Below are 19,521 nucleotides of genomic sequence, written 5' to 3' on the forward strand. Positions count from 1 at the left end.
GTTTTAAGTATGTTAAGGTGTAGATCTTGGATTTTCTCCTCAGAGCATATTCTGTGGTATCTGAGTGCCTAGCTGTAGACACAACAGATTTCTTAGTGTGTTTGGATCTGTGAAGGTAGGTGTGGTGGTCAGTGGGTTTCTTGTATATGGTTGTCTGTAGGGTTCCGTTGCTGAAGATGATTGTGGTGTCCAGGAAGCTGATGCTAGTGTGGGAGTGTTCCACAGAGAGTTTAATGGATGGGGTGATGATTGTTTTAAATTGTGGTGGAAATCCATGAAGGAGTTTAACCTGTCAGTCCAAAGGATGAAAATATCATCAATGTATCTCAGGTATATCATTGGTTTCGTTGTGCATTTGTCTTGGAATTCTTCTTCAAGGTGGCCCATGAAGTGGTTGACATATTGGGGAGCAGTCGTAGTACTCCTGGCTGTTCCCATGGTTTGGGTAAAGTGTTTGTTGTTGAACGGAAAGTTGCTATGGGTGAGGCTGAAATGGATGAATTTGGCAATGTGTGTTGGTGTGGATATCTGAGTGTTCTCTGCTGTCTTGTAAATATTTGAGGCAACCAGGTATGCTGTCGTTGTTGTATAGGGAAGTGACATCCCTGATGGTGAGGACAGTATTCTGAGGGAGTAAGGTAATATTGCGCAGTTTGTGGAGGAAGTCAATTAGGTCTTGGAGATAGCTGGCCCTTTGTGATGTGGTCTGTCAGCCTTAACTCCATTTTAGCATTGTTTTTTGTCTGGAAGTTGCTGGAGAGCACATATTGGCATGTACAAGAAAGAACAATAGTTGTAGTACTTTTATAGATTCTTTCATCCACAGATTTCAAGTGCTTTACTGGACATCTCAACACTCCTGTCACATGAGAGTTTTGAGATGTGCATTTTACAGATGGGGAAAAACGCAGGTGCAGAGAGGTCAAGTGATGGGGAAAAATGAAGGTGCAGAGAGGCATCCAAAGTCATATAGTGAGTTGGGGAGAGTTAGGGAATGAATTCTGATTCCATTCCTCTTTTCTTGCCACTAGCATTGTGTGCTAATGCTAATGTGAAATACATTTCCCTTTCCTTACATTTTATGTTTTTGGGATTTTTGTTGTTGTTGTTGTTCTGGTTAATTCCAGATGCTTGCAGAACAGGATATTTTATTGCCCACAAAAATTTTACTTTCTGTTCATTTCTCCCAGGTAAACGCAAAGCATTGAAGTTGAATTTTGCAAATCCACCTTTCAAATCCACAGCAAGATTTACTCTCAATACGTCTGGAGTTCCTTTCCAAAATCCTCACATGTGAGTATAAAATCAAGGCTCCACTGATGAAACAATTCTGAAATTATTCTGCTAACATGTAATGTTAATTTAAAAGTAGTTTCATTGCTTCAGTTATATTATAGGCTGTTCAAAAAAACCACTAGTTCGAATCAATGTAAAAGGGTTTGTTTTAATGATTTTTAATAAATTAGAAAAAGGATATGCTAGGACTCTTCCTGTCTTAAATTGGGGCTAGTGCCTTTCAGGATTGGATAGAGAGCTGTCACTTAAATTATAGCTGATACACAAGCAGATTGTGCCTATAACTAATTTCCAGTTCTGTTCACTGTCATTTTCCTGTCTCTCTATTCAGTGCTTATTGCTTTTCATTAAAGACGAGTTCTTGTTCCTATGTTTACTTGTGAAAGACATATAAATATGATACACTGTGTAGCACTAAAATGAAAAGTAGTAGACTGAAAAATGTAATTTTACCAAAATCCATATCTTGGGGAATTACTTAGTGACTAGATCTCACTGAATTTCCAAGCAAGATAGTCAGGGATAGTTTTATGTAAAAGTTGAATGTAAGTGGAGAACAGAACTGCTTCTGACATTAAACATGATAAAATGTCACAGAAAATATTAGCTTTGTATCCTCAGATCCACCAATCTGGATTGATGGGTGACCCACCCACAACCTGTAAGTGTGGCAGAGCTCAGCTAGTGTGCAAAGATGTCCCTAATTTTTCCTCTTCAGGTTTCTTTACCAGATATCAAGAGTTTTGCCAAAGGCGAGTCTCAGAGACTGTCCCTGACGTTTCCCCAGCTGTCTGTGGTGCTCCTGGACTCTTTGGTGGTGTTTTTGTTTTTAATATGCTTCTGCTTTGCATGTTGCTGCACCCTCCCTTTAGCTCAGTGCCTTCTACTTCCCCAGAATATATTCCCTGAGGTTTGTTCCTGTCTCTGGTAGCTCCCTCAGTTTTGGAGCTTTTTGAGCAAGTTTCAGCTGAGTTAGGAAAATATTGCTGATACTCAAGTAGTCAGTGCTGGTAGGTGAAAAATACAGAAACTTCCTGTGAACACTTCAGCAGATCTCAGGGACATCATCCTCCCAGAACCAGGATAGAGGTGTCCAGCTCTCTTTTCCTTAAAATGCCCCACACTTAGGGGCCATTCTCTCTCTCCCTTTTTAAGCACAAACAGATTGTGTCATTGGCTGGAGGATTCCAGAATTTTCCAGCTAGTCAGTCTCTTTGTCTCTGATGATTTTCCACAGGAGGCTACCGTGGAGCCTTTCCTTTTTTCAGGCCCTTCTCTCCACCCTGCTTCATAAAGTATTCAGTCTCCCCTAGTGGGTCATCTCTAGTGACTTGCCTTCACAGTGTACCTACCTCCAGTGGTCTCTGTCTTGGAGTTTATCTGGGAAATAGTGGTTCCTGTCAAGCACGGACGAATCTTCTGCTGGAAGCAGTGACATCTTAAGTTCCATATTTATGCAAGTGACTCTGGTCACGTTGCTCTTTAGTAAGTATTACTCTGGTGATGTGGGCATTGCAGTTGTGAAGGGGGCTGGAGACCAGGATGTTCGCTAGGATAATTGGTTCTCTGGAGCACAATGAATTTTGACTTGTTCTGGGTTAGATACAGTGTTAAACTAACAGAAGGTGAAGATGGTACAATGTGTCTGCTGTGTCTGTTTGAAGGGTGGATTAGCTCATTTTTATAGACTCAGGTGTGTGACCTGTCTCATCACGGATTGTGTTTCAGGATTGTTTCTTGCTATGGGAGGCCTGAACAAGCTGAGAGAACATCTTTTTTTATCCTTGTGCTCTTTATGGTTGTCCTTTGGTTATCCTTTCTGGGTTCTCTTTTTCAAAGACAACACTCTTGTCTTTTGATTGTACTCCTTGCCCAGTTCCACAGGTCCGTGCTCCTGTACACACTGGTGGGCTGCGGCATGTGACTCCAAATGCGCTTTTCCCTCTGTGGAGAGGCCTTTCCAGTCCCTGAGCTGGGTGGGAATTGTTTTTCTAACTTTTGATGAGAAAGATTACTGGATGATTGATTTGGATTGGGTATTTCAGACCATCTGGCTCCCGCTTTTCAAGGGCTATTCTGACTGAGGTTGTTTTCTATTTATTATGTTGCTGCTTCTTCTCCAAGCCTTGTGGATTGAGTGGTGTTGGGCTTTTTGGTTTCATGTGTCAGTGCTGGCTCAGCACAGTAATGCTGACCTCCCCTGTCTTGATGGGTTTTGCTGTATACATCCCGTTGGTCCTGATGGGTGGATCTGAAGATACAGAGAGGTTAATTTCTCACATGAAATTTAGGTTTCTGTGACTTGGATCCACCAATCCGGAGGCTGTCCCATTGTATCTGCCTCCAAAAGGGCAGAATTTGGTGTTGTCAAATTATTCTTTTACCTTTTTCTTCTTTGAACTCTGGAAATAACTTATGGGAAGCTGAGAGGAAGCGGTTAGTAGTGACCAACAGGTGCCACAAAATGTAATTGCCTATTAGTTGTATTCTGCTTGATTGACAGGTTGTGATCGGGGAACTGATCAGGCTGGATTGGTGGATTTTCAGGTAAGAAATTGTGGTTTCTTATTACGCAAATGAAGAGAAGGGTAATGAATGGGGTTTTCTGTTCTGTTGAGGCTTTTGTCAGGAAGGAGGACATGTCCGTATAAATTCTGCTACTGAAACAAAGACACCACTACAGAAGAGGTGACCAAAGTTTATTCCACAGGCCAAATGTGTGTATTGCACAGTGTAGGCTGAAGTCATCCTTATGTTTCATGCAGAGGAACACCATCCAAAGACCACAGTTCTCAACAAGCAATGCTCTCCATATTGAGCCAAATGATCTGACAGAGCTGCCTGTCGGCTTTTAAAGTCTTTGTGGGCCATAGCTCTGCTAAACATGAGTATGGCTGCAACCCAGTCCATTTTTATGCGGCCTAGATGTGGTCCTCCTACTCCTGCCAGTGGGCAGAGATTAGATCCCCTCCCCCACACTCTCCATCTGTGAGCTCTTCCTGTCATCTTGTTGAAAAAAATGGAGAACAGTGTGAAACAATAACATCCAAGATAACCTTGAGTTAGGAGCAGAGTTTTAGCTTCTGTGATTCTGAGGCAGCAGAGTAGCTATGTACATTGGCTGAGTGGTGCCAGAGGGAGGGGAAAGATCAGTACTAAACCAGCTGTAAGTGCTTCAGGTAGAGATTTGAGGTACACAGGGAAGCTTCCACAGTGACAGCTGTGTTGTGCCTGGCTCGGTTCACTGTGATGAGCGAATCATTTTATTTAGTAAATAAATATCTAAATTTTTTGAAAGAAAGTAGATTCTTTTGGGCAGTTTCAGTATGTGATCTGGGGTAAAATTTTCGAAAGTGACTTTGCGTCAGATTTTTAGAGGTATTTAGGTGTCTAACTACCTTTACAAATATGGGCTGTAGGCATTTAGGAGCCTAACCCCAATACTCTATGTGTGGTGATAGAGGGATCACACACTCACCTCCAAGCCCATTGGGGAAGTCAGTCAGGGTATCCCTGCAGGAGTTATGCTCCATTTCAAGGGACTAGAAAGTTGAGAGAAGAGGATGTTGATTAACCAAATACCCTGTGCACCTACTCAGTGCAGAAAATGGAGGGTAACATCCATTGGAGTCAGTGGCAAAACTCTCATTGACTTAGTGGGGCTAGGATTTCACCCTAAACATTTTCTAAATTTGGGGTAAATCTGTTAAGATCTGGGGGGGGGTAGTTAGACTCACCTTTAAATAGAAGCCTGACTCAGAGTGACTTGGACTGAGATTACAAACTGGGATGTATTTCAAAACAAAGCCCTAACCAGTTTGGAGCTTGGTTCCCTGAACACTCACTCCTACATGATCCCATGGGGCAACACCACCTTAATGAAGTCAGCAGAGGGAGGGGAGGAGTCATCGCCTCTGGACCTTACTTGGTCTGACAGAACCTGGATTTTAACTTAAGGGCAGAGGGTGCAGCTCATCTGAAATATCAGGCTCCTATTGACTGGCTGGATGCAGTTGGAGGTTACTTTTTGAAGTGTCTTAGTGTTGGTTGGGTTAATCTCCCATGGACAATTCATGCTATAGATTTTGTCTTTAAAAACTCTCTTCCCCTGAATAAAGGGTCCGTGGCTGCTAGACTTGGGTGCTTCTGAGAAATCAAGTTAATTGCCCTTGTTCTGGATGACATTGGTGTGGCTGCTTTATGGGAAGGTCCAGACTGGAGGATGTCAATGTGAAGCATCTAATACAGTGGTCTCTAACCTTTTTATGCAGAAAATCACTTTTTGAATTTAAGTGCAACCCAGGATCTACCCCACCTCTTCCCTGAGGCCCCTTCCCTTCCCCAAAGCTCCGCCCACTCCCTCCATCCCCCTCTCCCCCCCCCCCCCCCCGGTTGCTTGCTCTCCTCCACCCTTACTCAATTTCACTGGGCTGGGGCAGGGGGTTAGGGTTCGGGAGGGGGTGTGGGCTCTGGGCTGGGACGAGGGGTTCGGAGTGTGGGAGGAGGCTCCGGGCTGAGCCTGGGGCAGGGCATTGGGGTGCAGAAGGGGGTGAGGGGTCCAAGGTCTGCAAGGGAGTTTGGGTGCAGTAGGGGGCTCTGGGCTGGGGCAGAGTGTTTGAGTGCAGGAGAGGTTGTGGTGTGTGGGCTCTGGGAGAGTGTTTGGGTGCAGGAGGGAGCTCTGGGCTGGGGCAGAGTGTTGGGGTGCTGAAGGGAGTATGGGGTGCTGGCACTGGGACGGGGGTCAGGGCTAGAGCAGGGGATTGGGATGCGGGAGGGGGTGCAGGAGGGGGTATGAGGTGCTGGCTCTGGGAGGGGGCTCAGGGCTGGGGCAGGGGTTTGGGGTGCAGGAGGGGATTCGGGATGCAGGAGGGGGTTCAGGGTGCTGGCTCTAGGAGGGGGCTCAGGGCTGGGGCAGGGGGTTGGGGTGCAGACTCCCACCGGGCAGCACTTAACTCAGATGGTTCCTGGTCAGTGATGCAGCAGGGTCCCTGCCTGCCCCAGCCCCACACTGCTCCCGAAAGGGGCCAGCATGCCCCTGCAGCTCCTGGGGAGGGCGGGGGACATGTGGCTCTGCGCACTGCCCCTCTCTGCAGGCACCCTCTCCTCAACTCCCATTGGCCACAGTTCCCTGTTCCCGGCCAATGGGAGCTGCGGGGTCAGTGCTTGCAGGCAGGAGCAGTACACGGAGATTCCTGCCCCCGGCCACGGGGGCGTGCTGGCTGCTTCTGGGAGCGGCGTGGGGCTGGGGCAGGCAGAGCCTGCCTTCGTGGCAGCCCCGGTACACCGCTGGACTTTTAGCAGCCAGAGATCGCGATTGACTGGGAGAGTCTCTAGGATCAACCAGTCGATCGCGATGGACCGGTTGGTAACCACTGATCTAATGGAAGGGATTCGAGTGGAGGATTTTAGAGTGAAGATGGATTCTAGTTCTTACTCCTGTACATGGCTATCGGATCATGAGTAGGGCTCCGTGTCTGTCACGCAGGTCGCGGAAGTCACGGATTCCTTGACTTTCCAGAACCTCTGTGACTTCTGCAGCAGCCAGCGTGGCTGATCCCAAGGCCACCCAAGCAGCTGGCGGGGCCCACTGCTCAGGTGGCCCCAAGGCTAGCCACACCAGCCACTGCTGGAGTGGCCCTGGGGCTAGCCAAGCAGAGCCCACACAGCCAGTGCAGCCACTGTCGACAGCCCCCAGCAGCGGTCCCAGGGCAGCCAGAGAAGCTACTGTTGGTGATTCCTGGCAGCTGGTGCCGCTGGCCCCAGCCCCAATCCCGGCCCCCAGCAGCGCCTGTCCCCACACCCCAACAGCGCTCTCCATCCCCCACCCCAAGATTTAGTCAGGGGTATTTATAGTATAAGTCATGGACAGGTCACAGGCCGTGAATTTTTGTTTATTGCCCGTGACCTGTCCATGACTTTTAATAAAAATAACCATGACTAAATTGTAGGCTTAATCATGAGCCTTACCACTTAATGAAGCCTAAAAAGAATGAGCAGTTTGTTTAGCCCCAACTGTGGCCATGATTACTGTGTCTATTTAATGAGTTTAGTATGGATATTCTGGCATAGTATGATGCTTTTTTCCTGCATAGCTGTACAGTACTTAGCACTGTCATCATGATAATATAACGCAAAGGCAGAGAAATACCATAATATGTAGTTGTTTTGATGAGCTTTAAAAATATTGTATCTATTCAAGTGATTTATGTTGATGAAAAACAAAATTCATAGTATTTACATTACGCAGGGTGCAAGGTCTGTGCAGTGTTTCTGATCAGCTAATAATTCTGCCTCTTGGAAATAAAAAGTCTTGTTTAGAAAAACAGTATAATTCATCTAAATGGTATGTCGGTAGCCGAGGCCCTGATTCAGGAATGCACTATACATATAAAATGATGGGGTCTAAATTAGCTGTTACCACTCAAGAAAGAGATCTTGGAGTCATTGTGGATACTTCTCTGAAAACATCCACTCAATATGCAACGGCAGTCAAAACAGCGAACAGAATGCTGGGAATAATTAAGAAAGGGATAGTTAATAGGACGGAAAATATCATGTTGCCTCTATATAAATCCATGGTATGCCCACATCTTGAATACTGTGTGCAGATGTGGTCGCCCCATCTCAAAAAAGATGTATTGGAATTGGAAAAGGTTCAGAAAAGGGCAAGAAAAATTATTAGGGATATGAAATGGCTTCCGTATGAGGAGAGATTAATAAGAATGGGACTTTTCAGCTTGGAAAAGAGACAACTAAGGGGAGATATGATTGAGGTCTATAAAATCGTGACTGCCGTAGAGAAAGTAGATAAGGAAGTGTTGTTTACTACTTCTCATAACACAAGAACTAGGGGTCGCCAAATGAAATTAATAGGCAGCAGGTTTAAAACAAAAAAAAGGAAGTATTTCTTCACACAATGCACAGTCAACCTGTGGAACTCCTTGCCAGAGGATGTTGTGAAGGCCAAGTCCATAATAGGGTTCAAAAAAGAACTAGATAAATTCATGGAGGATAGGTCCATCAATGGCTATTTGCCAGAAGCTGTGAATGAGCGACAGGGGATGGATCACTTGATGATTACCTGTTCTGTTCATGCCCTCTGGGGCACCTGGCACTGTCCACTGTCGGAAGACAGGATACTGGGCTAGATGGACCTTTGGTGTGACCCAGTAGGGCCGTTCTTATGTTCACTTAAACATTTGCATAAGTCTATGCCATTTAAGCATGTACTTAACTTTAAGCATGTGCTTATGTTCCATTGAAGTCAATAGGATTTAAGCACAAGCTGAAGTGTTGTCTTGAATAAGGAGGCTGCCTTTGATGGGGGCCTGACAAAAAGGTAAAAGTGAGTATTATGGATGAGGTGCTTTACTTAGCTATGAGGTGCATGAGGCAATACACAATCCTTTCATAGTCACACTTTTTATTATGGTTGCATTTATAGTTTATAAAAGGTTAATCAATGATTAATAGACATATATATGTTACAGACATTTCTAGTATGTGTTACAGATGATTATAAACTTTGGTGTTAGAAATGGTTATTAGCCATGATTATAAGCAATTTATTGATCTATAATCTATAATAACAATCCACTATTCACTCTTCCTAAACTATTTATAAATGGACCTTTAAGGTAAAGTGTGGCCCCTTTCACCTCTGTCTTCTGCATCCAAATGGAATTTAGTTCACAAGTAAAATTAATGTAGTCAGCTCAGCCAAGTTCTTGTTGGTTATTGGTATGCATTACACAAGATCTACAGTAATGGATGACTAGCAGTCCCTGCAGAAGACAGATGCAAATAGAACGAATACAGGAAGGATTCTTTGACTGGCGCGATGGTGTATGGAATGATTACACAGAATCTGTCTGCACTACACCTGGCTCTCATTATAATAGTTAGAACTGAATAGTTCATTGAACAAATTTAGTAGCATACTTTTGAATGCAGTGATTTAGGTTTTGGTACAGGCTTTCTGGGAAGGGTCGTTATTCCTGCAGTGTACTGGTATTTTGGTACCAGGTTCACACTGCACAGTTTATCCTTGTGTACTAGGATATGAGTAGATGTAAGGACTGTGCCTTGGTTACCTATTCTTCAGTGTATTCTTTCTTGAGCATTGATTCAATGAGCACTTTTACACGGATAGCACACATCCGTCCGTTTCTGTGGCCCCTCGGTCATTAGGTTGTCTGAGCATGTACCATTACAAGCTAGTTTGGAAAGCTGTCAGGATTAAGTGACTTCTTGTAAAAGTCATGAGCCCGCCTTCTGAAGTACCTGTTGGACTGTCAATCTGTTTTACCTGCTGCTCATCCTCGTAGAATCTGAGCATCTGGTCTCTGATTTTTCCTGGCACTGGCTCATCCTTATGTAGGCTTCTGGCAGTGCAGTGGGAGCTGAAAGGACTCACCAAGAGGCTTTGCAGCTGGCTGCCCAGTGGAACAATAGGCTCGTGTTGTACAGTGAGCCTCCTCTACTGATGCAAGATTAGAGTCATAGAGTTTAAGGCCAGAATCCTTCATGAGCAAATTCAGATCCTCTTACAAGTGGGACTCTGCATCTTCCTTCACTTTTGTTCAGTTTAAGGAGGTACCAAGGATGTTGTTATTAAAGTGGAAAGGGCTTTTGTGGCTAGGGCCAGAATCTTGTGAATTTAGTGCCCCAAAGCTCTTAGATAGCTTCTTGTGCATTCTTTGTGGCTTTTTATTAACTGGTTGCCAGCTGCTTTATAGGTGAGATACTTACATCTGGGTGAATAAAACTTCATGGGTAAATTATTAGACAAATTTCATCTCTTTCTATTTGCAAATTGTCCAAGAACAAAAGTGGAATTTTCTTAAATTTCCTTGTTCAAAATTATTTCCCAGAAATGTGAATAATTCTGGGTCTGTTGCTTGTCTGTAACAGTTTATCACATGTACTTGATATTCAAGTACACTTAATTGGATGCTGTTAATTGGGCACAGGTCATATGATACCTTTCTGTTCCCTGATGGGGTGAGCAGAGCTCACAGTAGGTTTGGGGTCAGTAGGATCTTTCTTTTCCATTCTTCATCACTAATAACTTTCTTGATAAATTGTTGGATTGTGTCTGGATATTTGCATCTCTTCAGAATATGACAGTTCAGGTAATCTGTGGCTGAAGATTGTGAAGAGCTGGTGTTGTTTGCAAAGCATCTTTGTTTAGTGTCTTTGGCCTTGTGAAGGGGACCTCCTCTTTGAAGAAGATATTGTTGAGATCATCTTTGGAATCTGGATTGCAGGTGCTACCGGAAGCTGTTTCTAGCTGCTGTTTTCATTTCTCCTACTGAGTTTTAGGATTCTCTCTTAACATGGCAGTCTTACAGCGCAGAGATGTAATAACCTCACGGCCCCCTGAGCGGTCCCAACCCCCAGTTTGAGAACCCCTGCCTTAGTGAATTCCTGCAGAAATCCCGATGGCTCCAGCAGCAATAGTGATATGAGAGGACTGTTTTTTTCTTTCTCACTGGTTTTGGCATATAAGAATCAGAAAGCACTATGCTGCCAGGACTTCTGGCCTTTCTTCTCTGATACCAGTAGGTTCTCTAACTTGTGAGACGTTCAGCTACAGCTTCCGTTCACTCCAGTGGGATTTGTGGATGCTTGTCACTCCTGAACATGTGGACACTTATATTCAGGTGCCTAAATCTAACGTAATATGATATCAGGTACCTATCTGGCTCCCATCACCGTAGTATCTTAGTGCTTCATATTCTTTTTAATATATTTATCCTCACAAACTCCTGTCAGATAGGGAAATGCTATTTATCCCATTTTATAGAAGGGACTAAGTGACCATTAAGGACACACAGGAAGTCTGTTGCACAGAAAGGATTTGAAACTAGATCTCCAGAGTTCCAGGCTCATGCCCTAACTACTGGCCTATCGGAGCCTGACTTTAATTCCTTGGTTTTGGAAAAGTTGGCCCACCCCTGCAGTAGTTAGGAGCCCACTCTGCATCACAGTGGTCAGAGCCTGGATAGTTCAATGGTGGACCTTTGAATTAGCAATTACTATAAAAAGTAATGCCTGCTCTTGGGCTTTGGAATGTCAAACTGATTGCCAGTTCTGTCCTAGGAATTGAGACCTCTGGCTTTTCTGCAAGGTGAAGAACTGAGCAGTCAGCAAGTCATGGAGAATGATAGTTCCCTTACTTGCTGTAAGAATCAAGGAGGTACATCAGACTTGGAGCAAAGCCTGTCTGTTGAATCTCATTACCTCTGTGTGGTTCAGCTGCAGTGAGTTACAAGTTAGGGCAATTAAGTATGTGGGAGACTGGAAAAGTAGAAGCTGGTTGTGTCCTTGATAGTGGGAGGAAACAGAGGTTCACTGGTGCTATCAGTCATAGGGAAGGCCAACTAGCAGTTAGATATGTCAGTACAGTCATCTCCAGCAGGCTGAGAGAGACCTGGAAAATGGTAGTTAATTGTCAAAAGCTGTTAGATTAAAGGCCTGGCATGGACTTCTGCACACTGTCTCCTTGAGCCTTCAGTTGCTGGCGTGTTGGAGGGATTGTAATGGCTTCATAATCATAACTCGTTCTGGAAGGACTGCTACTCCCCACTTTATCCAAAAGCCAGTATTTTCAATAGTATATTTAAGATTCATAGATTCCAAAGCCAGAAGGGACCATTGTGATCAACCAGTCTGACCTGCTGTATAACACAGGCCAGAGACCTGCCACTCCTTTATATTGCCTGGAATTGATGTCAGACTGACAGGCCTGTAATTAGTCAGGTCACCCCATTTACCCTTTAAAAATATTGGCACAATATATTTTCCCATTCCAATAGATTAATGAAGGCCTTTGGTATGTCTAAGGGTATGTCTACACTACGAAATTAGATCGAATTTATAGAAGTCGGTTGTTTAGAAATCGTTTTTATACAGTCGATTGTGTGTGTCCCCACACAAAATGCTCTAAGTGCATTAAGTCGGCAGACTGCTTCCACAGTACCGAGGCTAGCATTGACTTCCGGAGCGTTGCACTGTGGGTAGCTATCCCACAGTTCCCGCAGTCTCTGCTGCCCATTGGAATTCTGGGTTGAGATCCCAATGCCTGATGGGGCAAAAACAGTGTCGCAGGTGATTCTGGGTACATGTCGTCAGGCCCCCACTCCCTCCCTCCGTGAAAGCAACAGCAGACAATGGTTTCACGCCTTTTTTCAGCCCAGACGCCATAGCACTGGGATCACGGAGCCCGCTCAGATCACCGCGGCAATTATGAGCACTATAACCAACATGCGCATTATCCTGGAGTATATGCAGAACCAGAACCTGCCAAAGCAAAACCAGGCGAGGAGGTGACGGCAGCGCGGTGACGAGAATAATGAGGAAATAGACATGGACATAGACTTCTCACAAAGTACGGGCCCCGGCAATGTGCACATCATGGTGTTAATGGGGCAGGTTCATGCCGTGGAACGCCAATTCTGGGCCCGGGAAACAAGCACAGACTGGTGGGACCGCATAGTGTTGCAGGTCTGGGATGATTCCCAATGCTTGCGAAACTTTCGCATGCGTAAGGGCACTTTCATGGAACTTTGTGACTTGCTTTCCTCTGCCCTGAAGTGCCAGAATACCAAGATGAGAGCAGCCCTCACAGTTGAGAAGCGAGTGGCGATAGCCCTGTGGAAGCTTGCAACGCCAGACAGCTACCGGTCAGTCGGGAATCAATTTGGAGTGGGCAAATCTACTGTGGGGGCTGCTGTGATCCAAGTAGCCAACGCAATCAAAGACCTGCTGGTATCAAGGGCAGTGACTCTTGGAAACGTGCAGGTCATAGTGGATGGCTTTGCTGCAATGGGATTCCCAAACTGTGGTGGGGCGATAGACGGAACCCATATCCCTATCTTGTCACCGGAGTACCAAGCCAGCGAGTACATAAACCAAAAGGGGTACTTTTCAATGCTGCTGCAAGCCCTGGTGGATCACAAGGGACGTTTCACCCACATCAACGTGGGATGGCCGGGAAAGGTACATGATGCTCGCGTATTCAGGAACTCTGGTCTGTTTCAAAAGCTGGAGGAAGGGACTTTCTTCCCAGACCAGAAAATAACCATTGGGGATGTTGAAATGCCTATAGTTATCCTTGGGGACCCAGCCTACCCCTTAATGCCATGGCTCATGAAGCCATACACAGGCAAACTGGACAGTAGTCAGGACCTGTTCAACTATAGGCTGAGCAAGTGCAGAATGGTGGTAGAATGTTCATTTGGACATTTAAAAGCGTGTTGGTGCAGTTTACTGACTCGGATAGACCTCAGCGAAACCAGTATTCCCATTGTTATTTCTGCTTGCTGTGTGCTCCACAATATCTGTGAGAGTAAGGGGGAGACATTTATGGCGGAGTGGGAGGTCGAGGCAAATCGCCTGGCCGCTGATTACGCGCAGCCAGACACAGGGCGGTTAGAAGAGCACAGCAGGGCACGGTGCGCGTCAGAGAAGCTTTGAAAACCAGTTTCATGACTGGCCAGGCTACAGTGTGAAAGTTCTGTTTGTTTCTCCTTGATGAACCCCTCCTCCCCCCGGTTCACTCTACTTCCCTGTAAGCTAGCCACCCTCCCCTCCCCCCTTCGATCACCGCTTGCAGAGGCAATAAAGTCATTGTTACTTCACATTCATGCATTCTTTATTAATTCTTCACAGAAACAGGGATAACTGCCAAGGTAGCCCGGGAGGGGTGGGGTAGGAAGGTGGGGTAGGTGGGGTAGGGGAGGAGGGAAGGACAAGAACACACTGCACTTTTGTGCAGTGTGTCCTTATTGAAGGCCAGCCTTCTGTTGCTTGGGCAATCCTCTGGGGTGGAATGGCTGGGTGGCCGGAGGCCCCCCCACCGCATTCTTGGGCATCTGGGTGTGGAAGCTTCTTTAACCTTCATAACATGTGGGAATGGTTTCAAACAGCAGCGCCCTCATTTCCCATACCAAGAGGCCGTTGGGTTGGCCATTTAAAATGGGTTGGCAATTTAAAAGGAGGGGCTGCGGTGTGCGGGTTAGCGTGCAGCACAAACCCAAATTACACCCCCCCCACACACACATACATGCAATTCTCTGGGATGATCACTTCACCCCTCCCCCCACCGCGTGGCTAACAGCGGGGAACATTTCTGTTCAGCCACACAGCCAAATGGCCGAGCAGGAGCGGGCACCTCTGAATGTCCGCTTAATAAAAGCACTCTGTTTCAACCAGGTGAGCATGAATGATATCACTCTCCTCAGGATAACACAGAGAGATAAGGAACGGATGTTGTCTGAATGCCAGCAAACACCGGGACCATACGCTGCCATGCTTTGTTATGCAATGATTCCGGACTACGTGCTACTGGCCTGGCGTGGTAAAGTGTTCTACCATGGCGGACGGAATGAGGCAGCCCTCCCCAGAAACCTTTTGCAAAGGCTTTGGGAGTACATCCAGGAGAGCTTTCTGGAGATGTCCCTGGAGGATTTCCGCTCCATCCCCAGACACGTTAACAGACTTTTCCAGTAGCTGTACTGGCCGCGAATGCCAAGGCAAATTAATCATTAAACATGCTTGCTTTTAAACCATGTGTAATATTTACAAAGGTACACTCACCAGATGTACCTTGTCTGCCCTCAGGGTCCGGGAGCACGCCTTGGGTGGGTTCGGGGGTTACTGGCTCCAGGTCCAGGGTGAAATACGTATCCTGGCTGTTGGGGAAACTGGTTTCTCCACTTCCTTGCTGTGAGCTATCTTCAATCTCTTCATCATCATCTTCCTCGTCCCCAAAACCTGCTTCCGTGTTGCGTGATTCTCCATTGATGGAGTCAAAGCACAGGATTGGGGTAGTGGTGGCTGCACCCCCTAGCATGGCATGCAGCTCAGGGTAGAATCGGCATGTCTGCGGCTTTGCCCTGGACCTTCCGTTTGCCTCTCTGGTTTTGTGGTAGGCTTGCCTTATCTCCTTAATTTTCACGCGGCACTGCTGTGCGTCCCTGTTATGACCTCTGTCCTTCATGCCCTTTGAGACTTTTTCTAATGTTTTGGCATTTCGTTTACTGCAACGGAGTTCAGCTAGCATGGATTCGTCTCCCCATATGGCGAGCAGATCCCGTACCTCCTGTTTGGTCCATGCTGGAGCTCTTTTGCAATCCTGGGACTCCATCATTGTTACCTGTGCTGATGAGCTCTGTGTGGTCACCTATGCTCTCCACGCTGGGCAAACAGGAAATGAAATTCAAAAGTTGGCGGGCCTTTTCCTGACTACCTGGCCAGTGCATCTGAGTTGAGAGCGCTGTCCAGAGCGGTCACTATGGAGCACTCTGGGATAGCTCCTGGAGGCCAATACCGTCAAATTGCCCCACTACCCCAAATTCGACCCAGCAAGGCCGATTTCAGCGCTAATCCCCACATCGGAGGTGGAGTAAAGAAATCGATTTAAAGAGCCCTTTAAGTCAAAAAAAAGGGCTTCGTCTTGTGGATGGGTCCAGGCTTAAATCGAGGTAACGCTGCTAAATTCGACCTAAAATCGTAGTGTAGACCAGGCCTAACAGAGTTCTCTTGAGGCATGCAGGTTGTTTAAAGACTAGTAAACCATATTGCTTCCTCTGTGTAAAATAATGCTCTATATATGCAATGTGTGTACAGAAATTGAGCATTTATATACTATGTTGATGGGGAAATCCTGGAATAGATTAGCTAGACAGATTTCCAAAGGGAACTCAGTGTGAGTTTGTAGGCCAACAGCATAAATATGGTTGGAGTACATGATGAAAAGAAAGAGGGCAGAGAGAGGTGGAATTGTTTCTGTGCAACCTCCCCTTCATCAGAACTACTTGAAATGGTCCACAGTTGGGCATGTGATGCTTCTCTTAGAAGTCTGTTTAGAGGCAAATCACCAATAATACCCCCTTTTAGTGCCTGCTTTCTCTCTCTGTGGCTTACTCTTTCCTCTTATCTAATAATATGGCTTTCAATATTACTTGTGCCTGAAAAGGGGGATTGAATGAGGGAGATTCTGTTGTCACAGTGTGTGTAATATAATGATAGAGATTATCTGAGAAATGTCTATTCCTTTCATCCTCTTGGATGATAGGATGGTTAGGGAAACCTTGGCCTAGCACATAAGGACTTTGAAAGATAGAGTTCTTGGTGCATCATATGTGAGATACTTCTTTGCTTTTTTATTTGAAGGTACACCTCTACCCTGATAAAACGCGACCCGAAATAACACGAATTTGGATATAACGCGGTAAAGCAGGGGGGAGCCCCAGGCCCTTTAAAGTGCCACCCGAGACCCACTGCTTTACTGCGTTATATCCAAATTCGTGTGGAGCCCCGGGCCCTTTAAATACCCGCCCGAGCACCGCTGCCAGAGCTCCGGCGGTGATTTAAAGGGCCCGGGCCGGCTCCCTGCAGCGGCTGGAGCACCAGACCCTTTAAATCACCGCTGGGGAAGCTGGTCCAGGCCGGCACGGTGTGCCGGCCCGAACCCAATATTACGCGGTCTCACCTATAAGGCGGTGAGATTTTTTGGCTCCCGAGGACCGCCTTATATCGGGGTAGAGGTGTAATTTAAGACTTTAGAAGGACTGAAACATTTGTGTTTTTAAAGGCGTTTTTAAAATATATATCTGTTTGCTGCACCTCTGTTTGCCTTTGTGTACAAAGTGCACACAGTCTGGTTAGATCAGTAGTCACAACCCTCTAACTTTATTAGGTTGTAGGGTTTTCAGAATGTAATGTAACTAAAGCTCTTTCCTAATCCACCATAGATACAGTTAAAAGGAAAATACACTTTTGTTTTTAGCATTCTATCATGATTCTTAAAGGGACACCGCCAACTTGATACTTACTAAAAAATTAGTTACAAGTAATTTCAGGTTCTTCATCAGTCCATGTGTCTCCTACCTGTTTTTGTGATAATACAAGCACTGTTTACTGATTTTTTTTTTAATTGTCTTTGTCTCTTGCTGTGTGAAAGACCTGCACAAATGGAGGAAATGACTATATGGGATGGGACTACAGTGAAGACCATGTGTTAGCAAAAGCACACAGGGCAAGCTTTGTAAAAGTACTTAGCATTAGCCTATCTTTGCTCCCATTAACTTCATTAACTTTTGCAGATCTCCATCAAAAAAAACCTGGGGGAGAACAGTCAAAAAATGATATTAATCATAAATACAGTAATTCATGGGTTGTAGTCAGGAGCGAATAGTGAAACTGGTCAGATACATTACTTTCTTTAAAAAAAAATCCATTAAACAGTGCCGTAACAGCCAGCCTAGCAGAGAGGCTCAATCCTCCACCCCTTAGCCCATCTTCTGCTATCGTGAATCTTTTATCATGAGAACACATTTTGCTCTAAGAGAGAGCTTCCATGTAAATAACACCTGCTGCTTTCCCTTCTGCTACCAAGTGTGTATTTCTAGTCAAAACAGAAATCACATTTGCCTGATGTGCATCCAGGACACCACAGTGACACTACTGTTACCTGATGTGAATGGGTGCCTTCTGCCATTTCAAGATTAGTCCTTCCCTGACAGCCAGTAGACACACAATGCATTCTTTGTCGTGAAAAACTGCTGTGTGAGCGCCTATGATTGTGGGAAGCTTCCTGCCTTGTTACTGATTATTTGTTACTTTCTGCGCACTCAGTGTGCTTGGTGCTGTGAAGGGACAAGAAGAAATTATCTCTGTTGTAAGGTGTTTTTACAACCTAGCTGTAAGATTGAAGTCCACATCTACTGTAGATAAGGACAGATGCATTCAACGGTAATGCCTCTCCCATTTCCTGCTGCCATTTTCTGTGCCAATTTCCCTCAGAACCACAGAAAGCAGATCTCTTGGGACAGGCGCAAATACAAACTCTCACTCCTTTCTGTATATTTCATCTATTGGTGCTGCAGTGACACCGAAGATCACTATAACTGAAAGATTAGAGAGAAAATATATAATGTCTGAACATAGCTCTCTCTACATTTTGTTATTTAAATAAAATTTTAATCCACTTTATTTAATGACAGTATATTTTAAGTGTATTCAACTTTTTTGAAGTTGGGAAGCTGCTACAAGTCATTCTAAAAGTGATGTTTCACACCTAGCAGAGAAAATATGAGGCATTTTTCTCTTTGAGCCTTCATTGCCGATACTGTTAGGAACAGCCAGTAAGAGTCCGGAGCATCCACTTTCAGAAGTGTTGGTCTTTTTATGTTCAAGGACTATGTGCCTACTCTGAAGCCAGTGGCTCCTACTTTGTCAAAGTCTGTATCAATATTTCAGTGTAAAAGAGTGGATGGGTCTATGTTCTTTCTTTTCTATTAACAAATATTGGGTGAATAGTGATGTTTAAAAAGTAACACAGTACTAGCATTGGTTAGTCTTAGGTGCGTATACAGTACTAGCCGTGCACTTTGTTTTTGACCAGGTGTACTCTCTGCCTATTATTGCTAGGCCTCACTTGATTCATTTTTTGCTGTTTTTGTGACATGGAGAAATGTCTGAGAGGGATTACATAGAAGCCCCCAGAGTCATTATATTTGTGATTTAAGATGGTCTTATACCCAGGACTCCAGATATGAAGGCTAGTGAATCATGATCTGAAAAAAGGAGTAAACCATGAGGTGGCAAAATTTGCAGATGATACAAAAATACTCAAGATAGTTAAATCCAAAACAGACTGTGAAGAGTTACAAAGGGATCTCACAAAACTGGGTGACTGGGAAACAAAATGGCAGATAAAATTCAATGTTGATAAATGTAAAGTAATGCACATTGGAAAACATAATCCCAACTACACATATAAAATGATGGGATCTAAATTAGCTGTTACCACTCAAAAAAGGGAGCTTGGAGTCATTGTGGATAGTTCTCTGAAAATATCAACTCAATGCACAGTGGCAGTCAAAAAAGCTAATAGAATGTTGGGAATCATTAAGAAAGGGATAAATAATAAGACAGAAAGTCTCATATTGCCTCTATATAAATCCATGGTACGCCCACATCTTGAATTCTGCCTACGGATGCGGTCGCCCCCTCTCAAAAAAGATATATTGGAATTGGAAAAGGTTCAGAAAAAGACAACAAAAATGATAGGGGCATGGAACAGCTTCCATATGAGGAGAGATTAATAAGACTGGGACTTTTCAGCTTGGAAAAGAGATGACTAAGAGGGGATATGATAGAGATCTATAAAATAATGACTGGTGTGGAGAAATTAAATAAGGAAGTGTTATTTAC

The 19,521-nt window shown here is 44.9% G+C and overlaps 1 protein-coding gene across 23 annotated transcripts in view; it reads left to right on the forward strand.

Moving 5' to 3' along the window:
* Positions 1-19,521, forward strand: part of MAP2K4 (mitogen-activated protein kinase kinase 4) — a 169,574-nt gene that overhangs the window by 76,134 nt on the left and 73,919 nt on the right. For 19 of the 23 annotated variants that reach the window (XM_065562686.1, XM_005305120.4, XM_042841249.2 and 16 more), the window contains one exon: positions 1,191-1,293. In XM_065562686.1, the coding sequence (XP_065418758.1) occupies positions 1,292-1,293 (2 nt within the window). In that variant the 5' untranslated portion in view covers positions 1,191-1,291. Of the gene's footprint in view, positions 1-1,190; positions 1,294-3,799; positions 3,844-19,521 lie in introns of all 23 variants that reach the window. The other 4 variants (XM_065562689.1, XM_065562693.1, XM_065562684.1 and 1 more) reach the window with 1 other exon arrangement.

Source organism: Chrysemys picta, chromosome 12 (assembly GCF_011386835.1).
Source record: "Chrysemys picta bellii isolate R12L10 chromosome 12, ASM1138683v2, whole genome shotgun sequence".
Taxonomy (NCBI): Eukaryota; Metazoa; Chordata; order Testudines; family Emydidae; genus Chrysemys; species Chrysemys picta.